This window comes from Oncorhynchus masou, chromosome 8, assembly GCF_036934945.1.
Source record: "Oncorhynchus masou masou isolate Uvic2021 chromosome 8, UVic_Omas_1.1, whole genome shotgun sequence".
Lineage (NCBI taxonomy): Eukaryota > Metazoa > Chordata > Actinopteri > Salmoniformes > Salmonidae > Oncorhynchus > Oncorhynchus masou.
This window is the reverse complement of record NC_088219.1, coordinates 43,555,078-43,576,768: the sequence shown is the minus strand read 5'-3', so window position 1 is coordinate 43,576,768 and position 21,691 is coordinate 43,555,078. Positions and strand designations below refer to the sequence as shown.

General features: G+C 44.5%; 1 protein-coding gene across 1 annotated transcript in view; it reads left to right on the top strand.

Annotated features, from left to right (window-relative positions):
- The window catches only part of LOC135544715 (netrin-G2-like), a 156,348-nt gene extending 136,338 nt beyond the window's left edge, over nt 1–20,010 (top strand). Inside the window, exon 8 of the mRNA XM_064972556.1 lies at nt 18,842–20,010. Within this exon, the coding sequence (XP_064828628.1) occupies nt 18,842–19,068 (227 nt within the window). The 3' untranslated portion in view covers nt 19,069–20,010. The remainder of the gene's footprint in view (nt 1–18,841) is intronic.
- Nucleotides 20,011–21,691: the final 1,681 nt, after the last annotated feature.

The following is a 21,691-nucleotide window of genomic DNA, read 5'->3' as shown; positions in this document are numbered from 1 at the left end:
GCAGTCTTGAGGTCAGGCCAGGCAGGGGTCAGAAACCAGATCCGAGTCCAAAAACAGAACAAGGGGATAGGCAGGCTGGTAGTCAGAACAGGCAGAGTGGTCAGGCAGGCTGGGTCGGAGTCAGGACAGGCAAGGGTCGAAACCAGGAGGACTAGAAACAAACAGAGACTGGGAAAAATAGGAGAAAGGAAAAACGCTGGTTGACTTGGCAAACAAGACGAACTGGCACAGAGAGAGACAGGAAACACAGGGATATATACACTGGGGATCATAAGCGACACCTGGAGGGATGGAGACAATCAGAAGGACAGGTGAAACAGACCAGGGTGGGACATTATTCATTCAACCTATGACGTATAGGCAAATAAGAGTCTATATAAGAGTCTTCTCAATCAATCAATGACAGTTTATTGGTCGCGTACGCAGATGTTATTGCAGGTGTAGCAAAATGCTTGTATTTCGGGGCTCCAACAGTGCAGTAATATATTTAAATAAATAATTGTGTGTACCACAGTAGTTATATAGGATGAGCCATGACTAGAATACAGTATATACAGTTGAAGTCAGAAGTTGACATACATCTTAGCCAAATACATTTAAACTCACTTTTTCACAATTCCTGACATTTAATCCAAGTAAAAATTCCCTGTCTTAGGTCAGTTAGGATCACCATTTTATTTTAAGAATGTGAAATGTCAATAGTAGAGAATGATTCATTTCAGCTTTTATTTCATTCATCACATTCCCAGTGGGTCAGAAGTTTACATACACTCAATTAGTGTTTGGTAGCATTGCCTTTAAATTGTTTAACTTGGGTCAAACGTTTTGGGTAGCCTTCCGCAAGCGTCCCACAATAAGTTGGGTGAATTTTGGCCCATTCCTCCTGACAGAGCTGGTGTAACTGAGTTGTAGGCCTCCTTGCTGAGCGGCCTTTCAGGTTATGCCGATATATAACTCCTTTTGCTGTGGTTATAGATACTTTTGTACCTGTTTCCTCCAGCATCTTCACAGGGTCCTTTGCTGTTGTTCTGGGATTGATTTGAACTCTTCTCAGTACGTTCATCTCTAGGAGACAGAATGCATCTCCTTCCTGAGCAGTATGACGGCTGTGTGGTCCCATGGTGTTTAAACTTGCGTATTATATTTTGTACAGATGAACGTGGTACCTTCAGGCATTTGGAAATTGCTCCCAAGAATGCACCAGAATTGTGGAGGTCTACAAAAAAATGTCTGAGGTCTTGGCTGATTTCTTTAGATTTTCACATGATGTCAAGCAAGGAGGCACTGAGTTTGAAGGTTGGCCTTGAAATACATCCACAGGTACACCTCCAATTGACTCAAATTATGTCAATTAGCCTATCAGAAGCTTCTAAAGCCGTGACATTTTATGGAATTTTCCAAGCTGTTTAAAAGCACAGTCAACTTAGTGTATGTGAACTTCTGACCCACTGGATTTGTGATACAGTGAAATATAAGTGAAATAATCTGTCTGTAAACAATTGTTGGAAAGATTACTTGTGTAATGCACAATGTAACCAACTTGCCAAAACTATAGTTTGTTAAACTGGGATATGCTAGCGTCCCACCTGGCCTAAAGCCAGGGAAATGCAGATCGCAAGATTCAAATAAATTACTATAAACATATAACTTTCATTAAATCACACATGCAAGATAGGAAATTAAAGCTACACTTGTTGTGAATCCAGGCAACATGTCAGATTTCAAAACGCTTTTCGGCGAAAGCAAACGATGCTATTATCTGAGGATAGCACCATAGTAAACAAAGAGAGAAAACATATTTCAACCCTGCAGGCGCGACACAAATATAGTTCATGCCTTACCTTTGACGAGCTTCTTTTGTTGGCACTTAAAATATGTCCCATAAACATCACAAATGGTCCTTTTGTTCGATTAATTACGTCAAAATATATCCAAAATGTCCATTTATTTGGCGCGTTTGATCCAGAAAAACACCAACTTGCTCAACGTGACTACAAAATATCTCAAAGTTACCTGTAAACTTTGCCAAAACATTTCAAACTACTTTTGTAATACAACTTTAGATATTTTGTAACGTAAATAATCGATAAAATTGAAGACGGGATGATCTGTGTTCAATACAGATCAATTCATTTCTAAAAAAATGTATGTGTCATAAAAACAAGAAGTGATGCACTTAGTCTTTCTTCAACTCTTAGCCAAGAGAGACTGGCATGCATAGTATTGATACTATCCCTTTGATTACAATAAAGAGCTAAATGTACAGCTCTGTTCTGGGCCAGCTGCAGGTAACGAGGTCCTTCTTTGCATCACTTGACCATATGACTGGACAGTAATCAACATAAATTAGAGCCTGCAGGAGTTGCTTTGTGGAGTGTTGTGTTTGAAAAAGTAGAACATCTCTTTATCACAGACTCTCCCCCTCTTTACAACCATTGAATCTATTTGTTTTTTTGGACCATGACAGTTTACAATATAAGGTAACACTAAGTAATTTAATTTTCTCAACTTTTTCAACAGCCACACCATTCAGTACCAGATTCAGCTGAGGTCTAGCACTGATGGAGTGATTTGTACCAATTACAATGCTCTTCGTTTTAGAGATGTTTAGGACCTGTTTATTTCCGGCCGACCATTCCAAAACCGACTGCAACTCTTTGTTAAGGGTGGTTGCTGATGCATATATGGTTGAATCATCAGCATACATGGACACACAGTCTTTGTTTAATGCCAGTGGCAGGCCATTGGAAAAATAGAGAGAGAGCTGCCCGGCGATACACCACACATTACATGTTGACATTAGATAAGCTTCCATTAAAGAAAACCCTCGAGTAGATAGCTCTGAATCCACGATATGGGGAGGTTGAAAAGCCATAACTAGGACTGTGGCGGTCATGAAATTTGGTCAGCCATTTATTGTCATGCAAAAGAGTGCCAGTCTTACGATAATTGACCGACAATCCAGACTGCATACAAGCCGCTGATTCGTGCTTTTGGAACATCTACATTTAAAAAAGCGTAATAAATCAATTTAATATACACTATCACAATAAATCCATTATTTATTTTAGTCAGGTGTGGTAAACCGTGGGGTGTTGGGTTGAATGTACAGAGCCCGGGAGGCTTTAGTCCGCAAAAAAACTACTTTACTAAGACAGGAAATAAACAAAGAAAATCACTTAGGTTTGGCTCGGTCCTTCTTCTCTACTGTGGCTTGGTGTCTCTCTCGCGGTGTGCCACCATGCTCATTTTATTTGGCCTCCACGGCTGGTTGGCACTTTCCTCTAATTACCTCCACTTAGAGCTGACAGTAAAGTGTCAGGTGCCCAGCTCCCATATCCCCAGCAGAGGGAGCCAACGTCGCCTCACTTACCTCCCCTCTATTACCATCTCCTGGGGTAGACCTCCTGGGATACCACACAGGTCTAAAGAAACATTATGATGTGAAGAAAAATGCATTTAGCTGAATGGCTATGTTGAGCTTAAACGTTATCATTTGAAACAGGCCCTATACACCAGATTTAGAGTTATTTGGCCATTTTAGTTGTGAATGATACAAACCTTAGAATGTCTTAGAAATCAAAATATATATGGGCTAAATTATGCGATAGGCTATTAATGATTTGAAAAAGTTGCAAAATAGCTTGCGCTCTGTTCCTCGCCTCAGGCTGCACAGCGGTAATCTCATCATATTTCCACCCATCCAACTATTCAGACTATTCTCAGTTTTACTAATATGTCAAATTTGTTTTGATTTAGAAAAACAAACTCGAGGCCACGAGCTTTCCCGCCGTTTCTTAACGATGCCGGATAGGCTACCGTTTCTTAACGATGCCTGATAGGCTACCGTTTCTTAACGATGCCTGGTTGGCTACCGTTTCTTAACGATGCCTGGTAGGCTACCGTTTCTTAACGATGCCTGGTTGGCTACCGTTTCTTAACGATGCCTGGTAGGCTACCGTTTCTTAACGATGCCTGGTTGGCTACCGTTTCTTAACAATGCCTGGTTGGCTACCGTTTCTTAACGATGCCTGGTTGGCTACTGTTTCTTAACGATGCCTGGTTGGCTACCGTTTAACGATGCCTGGTTGGCTACCGTTTCTTAACAATGCCTGGTTGGCTACCGTTTCTTAACGATGCCTGGTTGGCTACTGTTTCTTAACGATGCCTGGTTGGCTACCATTTAACGATGCCTGGTTGGCTACCGTTTCTTAACGATGCCTAGTTGGCTACCGTTTCTTAACGATGCCTGGTTGGCTACCGTTTCTTAACGATGCCTGGTAGGCTACCGTTTCTTAACGATGCCTGGTTGGCTACCGTTTCTTAACGATGCCTGGTAGGCTACCGTTTCTTAACGATGCCTGGTAGGCTACCATTTCTTAACGATGCCTGGTGGGCTACCGTTTCTTAACGATGCCTGGTAGGCTACCGTTTCTTAGCGATGCCTGGTTGGCTACCGTTTCTTAACGATGCCTCGTAGGCTACCGTTTCTTAACGATGCCTGGTTGGCTACCGTTTCTTAACGATGCCTGGTGGGCTACCGTTTCTTAACGATGCCTGGTGGGCTACCGTTTCTTGACGATGCCTGGTAGGCTACCGTTTCTTAACGATGCCTGGTAGGCTACCGTTTCTTTACGATGCCTGGTAGGCTACCGTTTCTTAACGATGCCTGGTGGGCTACCGTTTCTTAACGATGCCTGGTTGGCTACCGTTTCTTAACGATGCCTGGTAGGCTACCGTTTCTTAACGATGCCTGGTGGGCTACCGTTTCTTAACGATGCCTGGTTGGCTACCGTTTCTTAACGATGCCTGGTTGGCTACTTTGGTGTTATGGCGGAGCTGTGCTTAACATGAGCAGATGAGAAATAAACACTTATTACACTCCATGCATCAACCACTGTTTGAGGAGCTCTCGCTGCACGACAGGTGATATACCGTCCTAACTCCATATGAGCTCTCCAACCCTGTTTCTGGAGCTACCCAGTGGTTCATTTTGGAAAACAAGTGAAATCTGGTCGGGAACGTCGATAGTAACATGTTTTCGCAATGAAAAATATCACTAAACTGTTGACAGCCCCTTTGCACGCTCGAGAAAGGAATAAAGGAGAGAGAGGAGATGGAAACGCATGTTAGCGAGATATTCTGAATAGGTAAAGGATATGTGTCACCCAATTAATTATCCCTATTACTAAACTATTCAAAATCAAATACAAATTCGGAATAATTGTAGGCTAACTGTAAGCCACCTTGCACAATCAATGAACTAACAGCATTGTCTAGGGCTATACGTTCTCTCCCAGACTCATGGATAGACATTTCAGAGCATAGCATAATAATACAGTCCACACTCAAATACTATTAGGTCTACTCTAATTATTTATGTTGAGTAGATGCTAGAGCAATTATGCACAAAAGACATCTTAAATCAGTCTGGATAAGAGCGTCTGCCAAATGACTTAAATGTAAATGTAAATGTAGTTCTGTTTTATGTTTTACTGGCTTGCGTAATATGTGGTAGGCTATGTGTTGTATAAGGAACCATCAGGGCCTCCTGAGTGGCGTAGTGGTCTAAGGCACTGCATCACAGTGCTGGCTGTGCCACTAGAGATGCTGTGTTTGAGTCCAGGCTCTGTTGCAGACGCACAATTGGCCCAGCGTCGTCCGGGTTAGGGGAGGGTTTGGCCAGCAGGGATGTCCCTGTCCCATTGCAGACTAGCGACTACTGTGGCAGGCCAGGCGCAGGGCACACTGACACGGTCGCCAGGTGTACGGTGTTTCCTTAGACACCTTGGTGTGGCTGACTTCCGGGTTAAGTGGGCATTGTGTCAAGAAGCAGTGTGGCTTGGTCGGGTTGTGTTTCGGAGGATGCATGGCTCTCGACCTTCGCCTCTCCCGAGTCCGTACGGGAGTTGCAGCGATGAGACAAGACTGTATAACTACCAAATGGGATCAATAAGGAACTATCATAATTTTTACTGTTTTTTTTTCAGTCTTTTGCTCTAATATGCGTATGGGTGTTTTTAATTAATCAACTTAGAAAGCGCTGCCCATTCCGTTGTGTTAGGCTTTACAACAACATCCACAACAACCATGTTTTACACTCAGTTTCAACCTGCTGGTGAACTTCTTTCTTCAAAATGATCACCACATTGTGAGTTTTAAAAGCAGGATTACTGTTTTGATAAGTGTTTCATGTAAGTATCGATTTCATTTGCATTGATGTTAGAGTGGTTAGAGGGACATAGGGCCCTGAGTACCAGGCCATTAGGACCTGATGGTCATTAGCAAGTTGAGTACTACCAAAGTATTTCCAGAGGGCATAAAGGGAGATTACTGTGGAATTTTACTGCGGTCATGACTGCCGGTGTGGCGGTAATATGGTCACCACAACAGCCCTAGCCATAACATACACGTTTCTCAACAACAGGTTGTGGTCAATAATATCAAAGGCTGCACTGAAATCTACCTGTACAGCTCCCATAATTGTACTATTATCAATATCTTTCAACCAATCATCAGTAATTTGTGTCAGTGAAGTACATGTTGAGTGCCCTTCTCTATACTATAAGAATGATAAAAGTATGTTGTTCATTTGTTAACAGAGAAATAGCATTGTATTTGGTCAAACACCGTATTTTACAAAAGTTTACTAAGAGCTGGCAGCAAGCCAGCAAGCTGAGCGTCAGTATAGAGACAATTCAACGGCTCAGACACGAGAGGTATGTGGCAGGGTCTACAGTCAATCACGGACTACAAAAGGAAAACCAGCCCGGTCGAGGCCCACGATGTCTTGCTCCCAGACAAACTAAAACAACGTCTTTGCTCGCTTTGAGGACAACACAGTGCCACTGACACAGCCCGCTACCAAAACCTGCGGGCTCTCCTTCACTGCAGCCAACGTGAGTAAAACATTTAAACGTGTTAACCATCGCAAGGCTGCCGGCCCAGACAGCATCCCTAGCCGCGTCCTCAGAGGAATGACTACCGCCCTGTAGCACTCACTTCCGTCCTCACATGCTTCAAGATGGCCACCATTGTTCCTGTTCCCAAGAAAGCTAAGGTAACTGAGCTAAATGACTACCGCCCTGTAGCACTCACTTCCGTCCTCACATGCTTCAAGATGGCCACCATTGTTCCTGTTCCCAAGAAAGCTAAGGTAACTGAGATAAATGACTACCGCCCTGTAGCACTCACTTCCGTCCTCACATGCTTCAAGATGGCCACCATTGTTCCTGTTCCCAAGAAAGCTAAGGTAACTGAGCTAAATGACTACCGCCCTGTAGCACTCACTTCCGTCCTCACATGCTTCAAGATGGCCACCATTGTTCCTGTTCCCAAGAAAGCGAAGGTAACTGAGATAAATTACTGTTGCCCCGTAGCACTCACTTCCGTCATCATGAAGTGCTTTGAGAGACTAGTCAAGGACCATATCACCTCCACCCTACCTGACACCCTAGACCCACTCCAATTTGCTTACCCCTCAAATAGGTCCACAGACGATGCAATCTCAACCACACTGCACACTGCCCTAACCCATCTGGACAAGAGGAATACCTATGTGAGAATGCTGTTCATCGACTACAGCTCGGCATTCAACACCATAGTACCCTCCAAGCTCGTCATCAAGCTCGAGACCCTGGGTCTCGACCCCGCCCTGTGCAACTGGGTACTGGACTCATGACTGCGTGGCCATGCACGCCTCCAACTCAATCATCAAGTTTGCAGACAGTGGTAGGCTTGATTACCAACAACGACGAGGTGGCCTACAGGGACGAGGTGAGGGCCCTCGGAGTGTGGTGTCAGGAAAATAAACTCACACTCAATGTCAACAAAAGAAAGGAGATGATCGTGGACTTCAGGAAACAGCAAAGGGAGCAGCCCCCTATCCACATTGACGGGACAGTAGTGGAGAAGATGAAAAGTTTTAAGTTCCTCGGCGTACACATCACGGACAAACTGAAATGGTCCACCCACACAGACAGCGTGGTGAAGAAGGCGTGCTGTATCACAGCCTGGTACGGCAACTGCTCAGCCCACAACCGTAAGACTCTCCAGAGGGTAGTCAGGTCTGCACAACGCATCACCGGGGGCAAACTACCTGCCCTCCAGGACACCTACACCACCCGATGTCACAGGAAGACCAAAAAGATCATCAAGGACAACAACCACCCGAGCAACTGCCTGTTCACCCCGCTATCATCCAGAAGGCGAGGTCAGTACAGGTGCATCAAAGCAGGGCCCGAGAGACTGAAAAACAGCTTCTATCTCAAGGCCATCAGATTGTTAAACAGCCACCACTAACATTGAGTGGCTGCTGCCAACGTACTGACTCATCTCTAGCCACTTTAATAATGAAAAATTGATGTAATATATCACTAGCCACTTTAAACAATGCCACTTAAATAATGTTTACATACCCTACATTACTCATCTTATATGTATATACTGTACTCTATACCATCTACTGCATATTGCCTATGCCGTTCGGCCATCGCTCATTCATATATTTTTATGTACATATTCTTATTCATTCCTTTACACTTGGTAGTTTAAAGTTGTAAGGTAGTTGTTGTGAAATTGTTAGGTTAGATTACATGTTAGATGTTACTGCATGGTCGGAACTAGAAGCACAAGCATTTCGCTACACTCGCATTAACATCTGCTAACCATGTGTATGTGACAAATAAAATTTGATTTGATTTGAAGCTGCTTTAGTGGAATAACTTGGTTTTGCCTCTAGGCCTGAGAACAAACACATTTCTCTAGGCTCAGATTAAAGATATGATACATAGGAGTGGCTATATAGTCAGCTACCATCCTCAGTAATTTTTCCACCTCTCCCACACAAAATGTACCAAAAATGTTCTTTCATTATTACTGTTCGTTGTTGGCATTTCCTGCCTAAGTTTGCCCACTTTGCCAATGAAGTAATCATAAAAATAATTGACAGCATCAAATGGTTTTGTGTGGAATAATCCATCTCATTCAATGAAAGATGGAGTTGAATTTGTCTTTCTGCCCATACTTTTATTGAAAGAACTCCAAAGTTTTTTTCCATCATACTTGATATGATTGATCTTGGCTTCAAAATACAGTTTCTACTTCGTTTTGTTGAGTTTAGTCACATCATTTCTCAATTTGCAGTAAGTCAATCAGTCTTATTAGCCACTCCTTTTGTCCCATCTTTTTCAACCATTGTTCAATTCCCCATCAATCCATGGAACATAAACAGTTCTGTCAGTTTCTTAACAGCTGCATGTTTATCAATAATTGGAACATAAATTCATCAAGTGTAACGTCTGGATGCTCCTTATTAATCACATCAAACCAACAAATATTTTTTTATATAATCCACATAAGAGTCACATCATAATATTTTCTAAGGTCTCTAATACACCATTTTAGGGCCAGCTTTTGGAACTTTGGCTTTCCTGGATATAGCCACTATATTATACAATATTTTAGGCCCAGCTTTTGGAACTTTAGCTTTCCTGGATATAGCCCTTATATTGTGATCACTGCATCCAATGGGTATGGATGCAGTTTCAGAATAAAGATTACAGACATTGGTTACAGTGCAAAGCTTCCTCTTGAGCCGACAGCTTGATGAAAACCAGAAAATATTCAGGTCCCTCTCTGTTTACATCACATACACTGCCAAGGATATCACACACATTATTTAGATACTGTTAACACTTGATGGCCTACAGCAACACCCCAAAATAACAGGCTTTATATGAGGCAGGTGAACCTGCAACCACAGCACTTCAATAAAACTTGAAATTATATTTTCTGTAAGCATTACAGGGATATGGCAATCTACACCCAATACCCCATAATGACAAAGTGAAAACGGGTTTTTAGAAATGTTTGCAAATCTATTAAAAATAAAAAAACAGAAATACGGTATTTACATAAGTATTCAGACCCTTTGCTATGAGACTCGAAATTGAGCTCAGGTGAATCCTGTTTCCATTGATCATCCTTGAGATGTTTCTATAACTCGATTGGAGTCCACCTGTGGTAAATTCAATTGATTGGACATGATTTGGAAAGGCACATACCTGTCTATATAAGGTCCCATAGTTGACAGTGCATGTCAGAGTAAAAACCAAGCCATGAGGTCGAAGGAATTGTCCTTAGAGCTCCGAGACAGAACTGTATGTAGGCACAGATCTGGGGAAGGATACCAAAAATTGTCTGCAGCATTGAAGGTCCCCAAGAACACAGCAGCCTCCATCCTCCTTAAATGGAAGTTTGGAACCACTAAGACTCTTCCTAGAGCTGGCCGGCCAGCCAAACTGAGCAATCGGGGGAAAAGAGCTTTGGTCAAGGAGGTGACCAATAACCTGATGGTCACTCTGACAGAGCTACATATTTCCTCTGTGGAGATGGCAGAACGTTCCAGAAGGACAACCATATCTGGAGCACTCCACCAATCAGGCATTTATGGTAGAGTGGCCAGACGGAAGCCACTCCTCAGTAAAAGGCACATGGCACCGCTTGGAGTTTGTCAAAAGGCACCCAAAGGACCCTCAGACTAAGAGAAACAAGATTCTCTGGTCTGATAAAACCAAGATCTTTGGCCTGAATGCCAAATGTCACGTCGGGAAGAACCCTGCCACCATCCCTACGGTGAAGTATGTTGGTGGCAACATCATGATGTGGGGATGTTTTTCAGCAGCAGGGACTGGGAGACTAGTCAGGATCGAGGGAAAGATGAATGGAGCAAAATACAGAGAGATCCTTGATGAAAACCTGCTCCAGAGCGCTCAGGACCTCAGACTGGGGTGAAGGTTCACCTGCCAACAGGACCACTACCTTAAGCACACAGCCAAGACAACGCAGGGGTGGCTTTGGGACATGTCTCTGAATGTCATTGAGTGGCCCAGCCAGAGACCAGACTTAAACTTGATTGAACATCTCTGGAGAGACCTGAAAATAGCTGTGCAGCCACGCTCCCCATCCAACCTGACAGAGCTTGAGAGGATCTGCAGAGAAGAATGGGAGAAACTCCCCAAATACAGGTGTGTCAAGCTTGTAGCATCATATCCAAGAAGACTCGAGGCTGTAATCACTGCCAAAGGTGCTTCAACAAAGTACAGAGTAAAGATTCTGAATACTTATGTAAATGTGATATTTATGCTTTGTATTTTTCTAAATGAACTAAAATATCTAAAAAAAGTTTTGCTTTGTCAATATGGGTTATTGTGTGTAGATTGATGAGGGGGAAAAATGCATCCATTTTAGAATAAGGCTGTAATGTAACATGGTCGGCAGGATCCCCGGACAGATAGCAGCGGATCCAGCAACTGATGCCAACCGCATCACGTGATCCAAACTCAAAAGGGTAGTAAAACAAACTTTTTCAGTTGAACACTTTTTTCAGAGACTTTCAAAACTTTCCAAAACAACAAACCAAGCTCTCCCTCATTCATCATTCAACAGGAAGTTGTATTCGGACAAGCACACAAAAGACAACAGCTGGAGGGATAGATCATGAAATTTGAACACTGATACTGAAATAGGGAGAAAGAGTCGGGACCGGTATGTTTGCAGTGTGAAAAAGGTGAAGGAGATGAGGAGTGGGGCTGCTGACGGTTTTTGGCCGACAACTGGATTGGCTTCCTGTTTACGTGAAACATCGTCAGACAGACACCAATATGCCAGATACGGTATGTACTCTTGTCATGCAGCCGACTCCTTTTGTACAGTGTGTGTGTGGCGCAGCAGTCTAAGGCAGAGTCTAAGTCTGCATCTCAGAGGTGTCACTACAAACACCCTGGTTCCTATCCAGGCCCAGCGTTGTCTGGGTATGTACTCTTGCAGCCGACTCCTTTTGTACAGTGTGTGTGTGTTTGTGAACTTATGTTTAGCAGACCTAGTTAGAACATGTGTATTCAGCTCTTTTCTGGATGGGAGAAATTGAAAATATTCAGTGCCTGTGTTGTTATCATAATGATTAGCAGGGCTAGTTCAAACATTTGACACACAGGCACTATGGTGTGTGCTAATTAGATTGAGATGTTTATGAAATCAGCTATTTTGAGTAGGCATTTTAACTCAGAAGGAGCCCATGGAGATGTTTTAAGATTTAATTGCAAAATATTATAATGTATTTGCCATCTGCTTGTAGGTGTTGGAGGGGGGTGGTGTTTTGGACAGTTTATCAACCCCCCATGGCCATTTTCCCCAAAGGCCAGGCCCCTCTACCCAACACCCAGGCCCTTCCAGTGGCAGGAAGAGGAAGACAGCTGAAGATCGTTTGGACATTATACTACGGGTAGATGAGTTAAAGGGCTCCCGAGTGGTGCAGCAGTCTAAGGCACTGCATCTCAGAGGTGTCACTACAAACACCCTGGTTCGTATCCAGGCCCAGCGTTGTCTGGGTTTGGTCAGTGTAGGCCGCAATTTTAAATAAGAATTTGTTCTTAACAGACTTGCCTCATTAAATAAAGGTTCAAAATATAAATAAAGGCCTCCCAGGTTGCTCAGTGGTTAAGGGCGCTGTACTGCAGCGCCAGCTGTGCCATCAGAGACTCTGGGTTCGCGCCCAGGCTCTGTCGTAACCGGCCGTGACCGGGAGGTCCGTGGGGCGACGCACAATTGGCCTAGCATCGTCCGGGTTAGGGAGGGCTTGGCCGGTAGGGATGTCCTTGTCTCATCGTGCACCAGCGACTCCTGTGGCGGGCTGGGCACAGTGCGCGCTAACCAAGGTTGCCAGGTGCACAGTGTTTCCTCCAACACATTGGTGCGGCTGGCTTCCAGGTTGGATGCGCGTTGTGTTAAGAAGCAGTGTGGCTTGGTTGGGTTGTGTATCGGAGGACGCATGACTTTCAACCTTCGTCTCTCCCAAGCCCGTACGGGAGTTGTAGTGATGAGACAAGATAGTAGCTACTAAAAACAATTGGATACCACGAAATTGGGGAGAAAAAGTATATATATATAAATAAAGAAACTGCAGCAGGGTCCAGCAAAGGGTGGTGTCCTTCTGATCAATGCCTCCCATTTGTCAGGGACATGACAATGTACTTCACAGGACCATCAATCAGTACCGTGTCCACTCTCCAGTGAGTCCTCCGTCTCACCCCAAAAAACTGGTGTACTTTTTTCTTATTCACTGGGGTGGAGGGGTTCTTATTCACTGGGGTGGAGGGGTTCTTATTCACTGGGGTGGATGGGGTTCTTATTCACTGGGGTGGATGGGGTTCTTATTCACTGGGGTGGAGGGGTTCTTATTCACTGGGGTGGAGGGGTTCTTATTCACTGGGGTGGATGGGGTTCTTATTCACTGGGGTGGATGGGGTTCTTATTCACTGGGGTGGAGGGGTTCTTATTCACAGGGGTGGAGGGGTTCTTATTCACTGGGGTGGATGGGGTTCTTATTCACTGGGGTGGAGGGGTTCTTATTCACAGGGGTGGAGGGGTTCTTATTCACTGGGGTGGAGGGGTTCTTATTCACTGGGGTGGATGGGGTTCTTATTCACTGGGGTGGAGGGGTTCTTATTCACTGGGGTGGATGGGGTTCTTATTCACAGGGGTGGAGGGGTTCTTATTCACTGGGGTGGAGGGGTTCTTATTCACTGGGGTGGATGGGGTTCTTATTCACTGGGGTGGAGGGGTTCTTATTCACTGGGGTGGAGGGGTTCTTATTCACTGGGGTGGATGGGGTTCTTATTCACTGGGGTGGATGGGGTTCTTATTCACTGGGGTGGATGGGGTTCTTATTCACTGGGATGGATGGGGTTCTTATTCACTGGGGTGGAGGGGTTCTTATTCACTGGGGTGGAGGGGTTCTTATTCACTGGGGTGGATGGGGTTCTTATTCACTGGGGTGGATGGGGTTCTTATTCACTGGGGTGGAGGGGTTCTTATTCACTGGGGTGGAGGGGTTCTTATTCACTGGGGTGGATGGGGTTCTTATTCACTGGGGTGGAGGGGTTCTTATTCACTGGGGTGGAGGGGTTCTTATTCACAGGGGTGGAGGGGTTCTTATTCACTGGGGTGGATGGGGTTCTTATTCACTGGGGTGGAGGGGTTCTTATTCACAGGGGTGGAGGGGTTCTTATTCACTGGGGTGGAGGGGTTCTTATTCACTGGGGTGGATGGGGTTCTTATTCACTGGGGTGGAGGGGTTCTTATTCACTGGGGTGGATGGGGTTCTTATTCACAGGGGTGGAGGGGTTCTTATTCACTGGGGTGGAGGGGTTCTTATTCACTGGGGTGGATGGGGTTCTTATTCACTGGGGTGGAGGGGTTCTTATTCACTGGGGTGGAGGGGTTCTTATTCACTGGGGTGGATGGGGTTCTTATTCACTGGGGTGGATGGGGTTCTTATTCACTGGGGTGGATGGGGTTCTTATTCACTGGGATGGATGGGGTTCTTATTCACTGGGGTGGAGGGGTTCTTATTCACTGGGGTGGAGGGGTTCTTATTCACTGGGGTGGAGGGGTTCTTATTCACTGGGGTGGATGGGGTTCTTATTCACTGGGGTGGAGGGGTTCTTATTCACTGGGGTGGATGGGGTTCTTATTCACTGGGGTGGAGGGGTTCTTATTCACTGGGGTGGAGGGGTTCTTATTCACTGGGGTGGATGGGGTTCTTATTCACTGGGGTGGAGGGGTTCTTATTCACTGGGGTGGATGGGGTTCTCATTCACTGGGGTGGAGGGATATGTTTTTCTTATTCACTGGGGTGGAGGGGTTCTTATTCACTGGGGTGGAGGGGTTCTTATTCACTGGGGTGGAGGGGTTCTTATTCACTGGGGTGGAGGGGTTCTTATTCACTGGGGTGGATGGGGTTCTTATTCACTGGGGTGGAGGGGTTCTTATTCACTGCGGTGGATGGGGTTCTTATTCACTGGGGTGGAGGGGTTCTTATTCACTGGGGTGGAGGGGTTCTCATTCACTGGGGTGGAGGGATATGTTTTTCTTATTCACTGGGGTGGAGGGGTTCTTATTCACTGGGGTGGAGGGGTTCTTATTCACTGGGGTGGAGGGGTTCTTATTCACTGGGGTGGATGGGGTTCTTATTCACTGGGGTGGAGGGGTTCTTATTCACTGGGGTGGAGGGGTTCTTATTCACTGCGGTGGATGGGGTTCTTATTCACTGGGGTGGAGGGGTTCTTATTCACTGGGATGGAGGGGTTCTTATTCACTGGGGTGGAGGGGTTCTTATTCACTGGGGTGGAGGGGTTCTTATTCACTGGGGTGGATGGGGTTCTTATTCACTGGGGTGGATGGGGTTCTTATTCACTGGGGTGGAGGGGTTCTTATTCACTGGGGTGGAGGGGTTCTTATTCACTGGGGTGGATGGGGTTCTTATTCACTGGGGTGGAGGGGTTCTTATTCACTGGGGTGGAGGGGTTCTTATTCACTGGGGTGGAGGGGTTCTTATTCACTGGGATGGAGGGGTTCTTATTCACTGGGATGGATGGGGTTCTTATTCACTGGGGTGGATGGGGTTCTTATTCACTGGGATGGAGGGGTTCTTATTCACTGGGATGGATGGTGTTCTTATTCACTGGGGTGGATGGGGTTCTTATTCACTGGGGTGGATGGTGTTCTTATTCACTGGGGTGGATGGTGTTCTTATTCACTGGGGTGGAGGGGTTCTTATTCACTGGGGTGGAGGGGTTCTTATTCACTGGGGTGGATGGGGTTCTTATTCACTGGGGTGGATGGGGTTCTTATTCACTGGGGTGGAGGGATATGTTTTTCTTATTCACTGGGGTGGAGGGGTTCTTATTCACTGGGGTGGAGGGGTTCTTATTCACTGGGGTGGAGGGGTTCTTATTCACTGGGATGGATGGGGTTCTTATTCACTGGGGTGGAGGGGTTCTTATTCACTGGGGTGGAGGGGTTCTTATTCACTGGGGTGGAGGGGTTCTTATTCACTGGGGTGGAGGGATATGTTTTTCTTATTCACAGGGGTGGAGGGGTTCTTATTCACTGGGATGGATGGGGTTCTTATTCACTGGGGTGGAGGGGTTCTTATTCACTGGGGTGGATGGGGTTCTTATTCACTGGGGTGGAGGGATATGTTTTTCTATATTTACTCATGCACATGTTAATGTGGTGGGTAAATTACTTGTGTTTTCTTTGTTTTTTTCTCTTATTTCCCCTTTCATCACATTTCACCTGTGTATTACTCTTATGATTGTAAATACATATCTAAAAGGTCTGCAACTGTTTTTGTCTTTTTATTTTTACATTTTGTACGGTTATTTTTACAAACCAGGCAACTCAAAGCAACTTTCGAAAACAATGTTTTTGTTCGTTTCTAGCTTGTTAACTATCTAGCTAATGTTATGTTAGCTGGCTAGCCAGTTCAAATAATGACCTCATATAGCTGACAACTTCTTCACTTTAATTTGTCTTCATTATTACAGAAAAAACTCACAAGATCATTATTTACAAGTTATTTACAAGTTAATGGTGAGCCAATTACAGAAAATAGCTTTTTGAGAATTTTAAGATGTGGATACGTTGGCCTAACTTTACATCCTAATTTGCTAGAGCTCAGATCCTAATATGTTTTCCGTCGACTGCTCCTGCACAAAACAGATAATTGCAACAATCCCCAAACTCTCTTGTGATTTCTGCCCATTTTGCCACAGAGGGATAAGCAACAAAAGTCTTCATCAGGACATGCAAGATAGCCTGGCACACTTCTGTGACAATGCCACAAACTGTCAAAATTCCTAGCTTAACTGGCAGCGGTACTTTGTGTGCTGCCATTCGCCAAAAACATCAATGCTTCGCATGGGTTGGACATCCCCTCTTGTAGTGGTCAGTGGATGAACTTGCCATTTTCTCAGTCGTTTATTTTTTATTCTGTAAGAGCTGTTCAAGATCTAGCAATTTTAATTCAGCTTTGATGCACCTGTACTGTCTCTGCCTTTAAGATGGTAGCAGGGTGAACAGGCTGTGGCTCGGGTGGCTGAGGTCCTTGATGATCTTCTTGGCCTTCCTGTGATATCCGGTGTAGATGTCCTGAAGAGCTGGCAGTGTGCCCCCAGTGATGCGTTGCTGTACCAGGTGGTGATACAGCCCGAGAGAATTATTTTGATGGTGGTGCATCTGTAGAAGTTTGTGAGGGTCTAAGTGTCCAAGCCAAATTTCTTCAGCCTCCTATGGTTGAAGAGGCGCTGTTGCGCTTTCTTCACCACACTGTCGGTGTGGAAGGACCAGTTCAAGTCCTCAGTGATGTGCATACCGAGGAGCTTTAAGCTTTTGACCCTCTCCACTGCGGTCCCATCGATGGGGGCGTGGTCTCTCTGCTGTCTCCTGTAGTCCACGATCAGCTCCTTTGATTTGTTGACGTTGAGGGAAAGGTTATTTTTCTGGCACCACTCCTCTCTCCCTCCCTGTAGACTCTCTCGTCGTTGTTGGTAATCAGTCCCTCCCTGTAGACTCTCTCGTCGTTGTTGGTAATCAGTCCCTCCCTGTAGACTCTCTCGTCGTTGTTGGTAATCAGTCCCTCCCTGTAGACTCTCTCGTCGTTGTTGGTAATCAGTCCCTCCCTGTAGACTCTCTCGTCGTTGTTGGTAATCAGACCTACCACTTATGTGGTCAGAAAACCTGATGATTGAGTTGGAGATGTGCATAGCCACGCAGTCATGGGTGAACAGGGAGTACAGGATGGGTCTGAGCACACTCCCTTGTGGGGCCCCCGTGTTGAGGATCAGCGTGGTGGAAGTGTTGTTGCCTACCTGGGTCGGTCAATCAGGAAGTTTAGGACTCAGTTGCACAGGGCAGGGTTCAGACCTAGGGCCCTGGGCTTAGTGATGAGCTTGGAGAGCACTATGATGTTGAAGACTGAGCGTTGTCGATGGATCTAGTCACTTTAATACTGTTAACATATCTTGCATTACTCATCTCATATGCATATACTGTATTCTATACTATATATTGTATTGTATCTTAGCCAATGCCGCTCTGACATTGCTCATCCATATATTTACATTTATATATTCTTATTCAATTCCTTACTTAGATGTGTGTATTAGATAGTTGTTGTGGAATTGTTAGATTACATGTTAGATATTGCTGCACTGTCGGAACTAGAAGCACAAGCATTCCGCTACACTCTCAATAACATTTGCTAACCATATGTATGTGACCGATTTGATTTGATTTGTTGGGGCGGTATACTAATTGTATTGTGGGTCTAGGTTATCGAGTAAGGTGGACGTGATATGATGGCCTCTTAAGGCACTTCATGATGATAGAAGTGAGTGCTACGGGGCGATAGTCATTTAATTCAGTTACCTTCGCTTTCTTGGGTGGACATGTTGAACCAAATAGAACCAAGTAAAAATGTATTCATTGATTAAAAAGAGACATTCAACTGACCCAGAGAAAATGCTTGAGAAAAACAGAAAAGAGAGAGGGCAGAAAAGAAGGCAGGTGTTACTTGTTGTCATATTTTCTTCCCTTTTTTCTTTCTTCCCCCTCTCTTTTTAACTTTACTTTTAATTGCTCCCTTCTCACTCCATCCCTCTTCCCTATCTTGTTGTTTCTGTGGCACAACTTGTCCTCTCATCTTTACCTCATCGCTCACCTTCTATCCTACTACTCTCCTTCTCTCTTCCCACTTTATCTTTCATGAAACCGTTGTTTTGCCACTTACATCTCTCCTTTCTTCCTTTCTCCTTCCATAACCCTTAACCTTCTGCGAGGTAACTTCCGTAACCCTACCTTCCCCCACCCCCTTTCTCTGCATGTACCATTCCTCTCGCTTTTTTCTTCTTCCTCCCTTTCTACCTTCATCCACACCTTCTCTCTCTACCACGTCCTTCACCTTCCTCTCTTCTGCTCCCCCCCCTCTCTCCTACAGCTAATGTGTGTGACGAGGAGCTGCTCCTGTGCCAGAATGGTGGGACGTGCTCCCAGAACCAGAAGTGTATCTGTCCTCCAGAGTTTAAGGGTGTGCTGTGCCAACAATCCCGCTGCGAGGGGGGCAAGGCCTGTAACACCGCCTCCACCCTCCACCTCCTGGCCCTCGTCCCCCTACTGCTCTGCGTCCTACTACCACACCTTTTGGCCACATTAACTGCACACTGAGTCACCTGCTGCCTCCTCAAATACAGGGGTAACTGTTGTGTGTGTGGGCAATCCCAGAGAGGGAAGAGTGGGAAAGGCCTGCTAGCTGGCCAAGGACCCTATGAGCACACACAAACATCACAAGACTGTTACTGACTCGTTGTGAGACTTCAGAGGAAGACTGAGGAAAATCAAGACAACCAACCCACTGTCTCTCCCTTTATACGAGAGACCTGGAGAAATCGCATACCAAAAAGCATTATTATTACTATTAAACGAGCAAATGAGAACACTTTAAATCATTACTGTTCACTATGAAGACGAAGGGAGGGAGGAAATGGCTGATGTAAAACAATGACGTTTCCTTTGTCTTTATTGATTTGAGTTAATGCACCCCACTTCTCTTGAGACACTGCACTTACTGCTGCGGAAAGAAAGACAGGGATTGTTTGACTAGACATGAGCGGGGAGCTAGAGGAAGGGGGAGGGCTAGGTCGTGATTCGCTGCTTAGAATATTAACCAGGTTCCACGACTTCGACTCGAAAACAGACTTGTTTTTACATTTTTCTGCTGCTGTTTTTTATTTCAGCATCTTTTTCTGTCATTAATTAATTAATTAATCTCATGTGCCCACCGACAGACTGAGATGATACATTTAATTATTACAATATCCAGAGGTTTATCAATATTAAGAGTTTAGTCACTATTACGGTCGTTATAGGAATGAGTGTTGCCACCGTTTAGCAAGATTTAATCTTCACACAGTATTCAGGAATAAAACAATCTAACTTACCAACAGTCTAAAAAGATAGAGAAAGCGGGAGAAAGTATCAATATTATAAGTCATTATTTGAATATTTTTTGTGGAGATTCTTTTTGTTTAGTTATAATACATGAACTATTCCAGAGGAGCATTTTATTACACTGTAAGCTTTACAGTAAATGTGAATTATTTACCTGTGCTTGTACTTTATTGATTCAATTCATTCTTTCAAGAGAAAAAAATATGTCACTACCAACCAAAACTCTCAATTTTCTACTCCAGATTGAAACTGTCTGGATTGCTGAAAAGTGTGGAAAAAAGACAACCTCATTCATTGGTATTTGATTTCATTTAGGTCTGACATGTTTTATGCAAATGGTAAAAGAACTGACATGATGAGTGACGCCAACAACTGAATCTGTCAAACCACTATGAGATTCACTCATAACAACAGACAACCCCAATGCACATGAGAATACAATCATAAAAAGTTGAACAAAAATTGCACCATAATGTCCAGACAAACATTTTCCCCGTAAGGTTCTGACAAGTGTTGTCCTCGTAGAAATACAACAACTGAATCTGTCAAACCACTATGAGATTCACTCATAAGGTTCTGATAAGTGTTCTCCTCGTAGAAATAGACTTACTAGAATGTAAAAAGCGCTCAGACCACTATTGTTATTTCTATGGTTCTCCCACTCTCTCCCACTCTCTCTCTGTCTCTTGCAGAGGTCATCATCGTCGTGGAAACCCCAGGCTTACGGGGTCATGTTAATGACACCCTCGGCACTGTGTTGCATCTTTTACTAAGCTTTTGTAAAAAATAAAAAACATTTCAGTGAAAGAGTAGTACCTGGCTTTGTAGTCACTGACATTTTGAATAAATAGAGAACTACAGGAGAAATGCACCATTACTCCATTACAAAAGCACTCCACAAAGCATACCTGGGAGGAATGCAAAAAAGGGGATTGGTGTCCGCAGGCAATAAAAAGAAAAGACAAAGCCATTCAGCCGGTGGTAAAATAAAAATCATGAGGTATTCTAGTCTATTCTGTCTGTAAGGCATCTCTATTCTGGGATCCATTTCAGAAGAAGTCCGAAGTGTTAAAATGAAGGGCAAAGTGGAGGAAGGAAAGGAGTGAATTGAGAAGTGTCCTCACATAATAATCTGGGTGCAGATCAGAGATCTCAAGGTAGGAGTTGTCCTGGCTGAACAGCACAGAAATAGGATGAAATGATCCTAGATCAATAAACTGAAGTGTTCAGTGGATGAAAACTATGACCTTAGGCGCAACCAGTAGCAGTGTCTGGGTAAAATCCCAGAGGAAGCAAATTCATGGGAAAAAAAAGCCATATTACAACCTGTGTTGTGAGAACTCTGTTGTTTGCTCTATAACTTGTTCGTTCATATGCCTTGCCACCGTGATATTTTTACAAAGAAAACAGGAGCTGCCTCCACTACTTCAGCACCATTTCAACTTCAAATCACCTATGTTTAGTCTAAGACAGTGACAACTAAAAGACTCCAAAAACATCAGTTCAACATGATTTAGCTGTCCATGGTACTGATTTATGTGTGTGTATGGAAGTAGATTAAACATGTTGACGCACCTGACATGTAGAGAAACGCCAACACTATCCTCTCTTTCATGTTGCCGAAACAGTCGATGAGTCTGTCATACAGTACACACTTTTAGTTTTTGTTGTCCTAGTCTACCTGGCTAAAATGCTTGCTCACGGAACTCCAGAGTGGTGCAGCGATCTAAGGCAGTGCATCGCAGTGCTTGAGGCATCACTACTGACCCGGGTTCGATCACAGGCTGTGTCACAGCTGGCCGCGACCGGAAGACCCATGAGGGGGCGCACAATCGGCCCA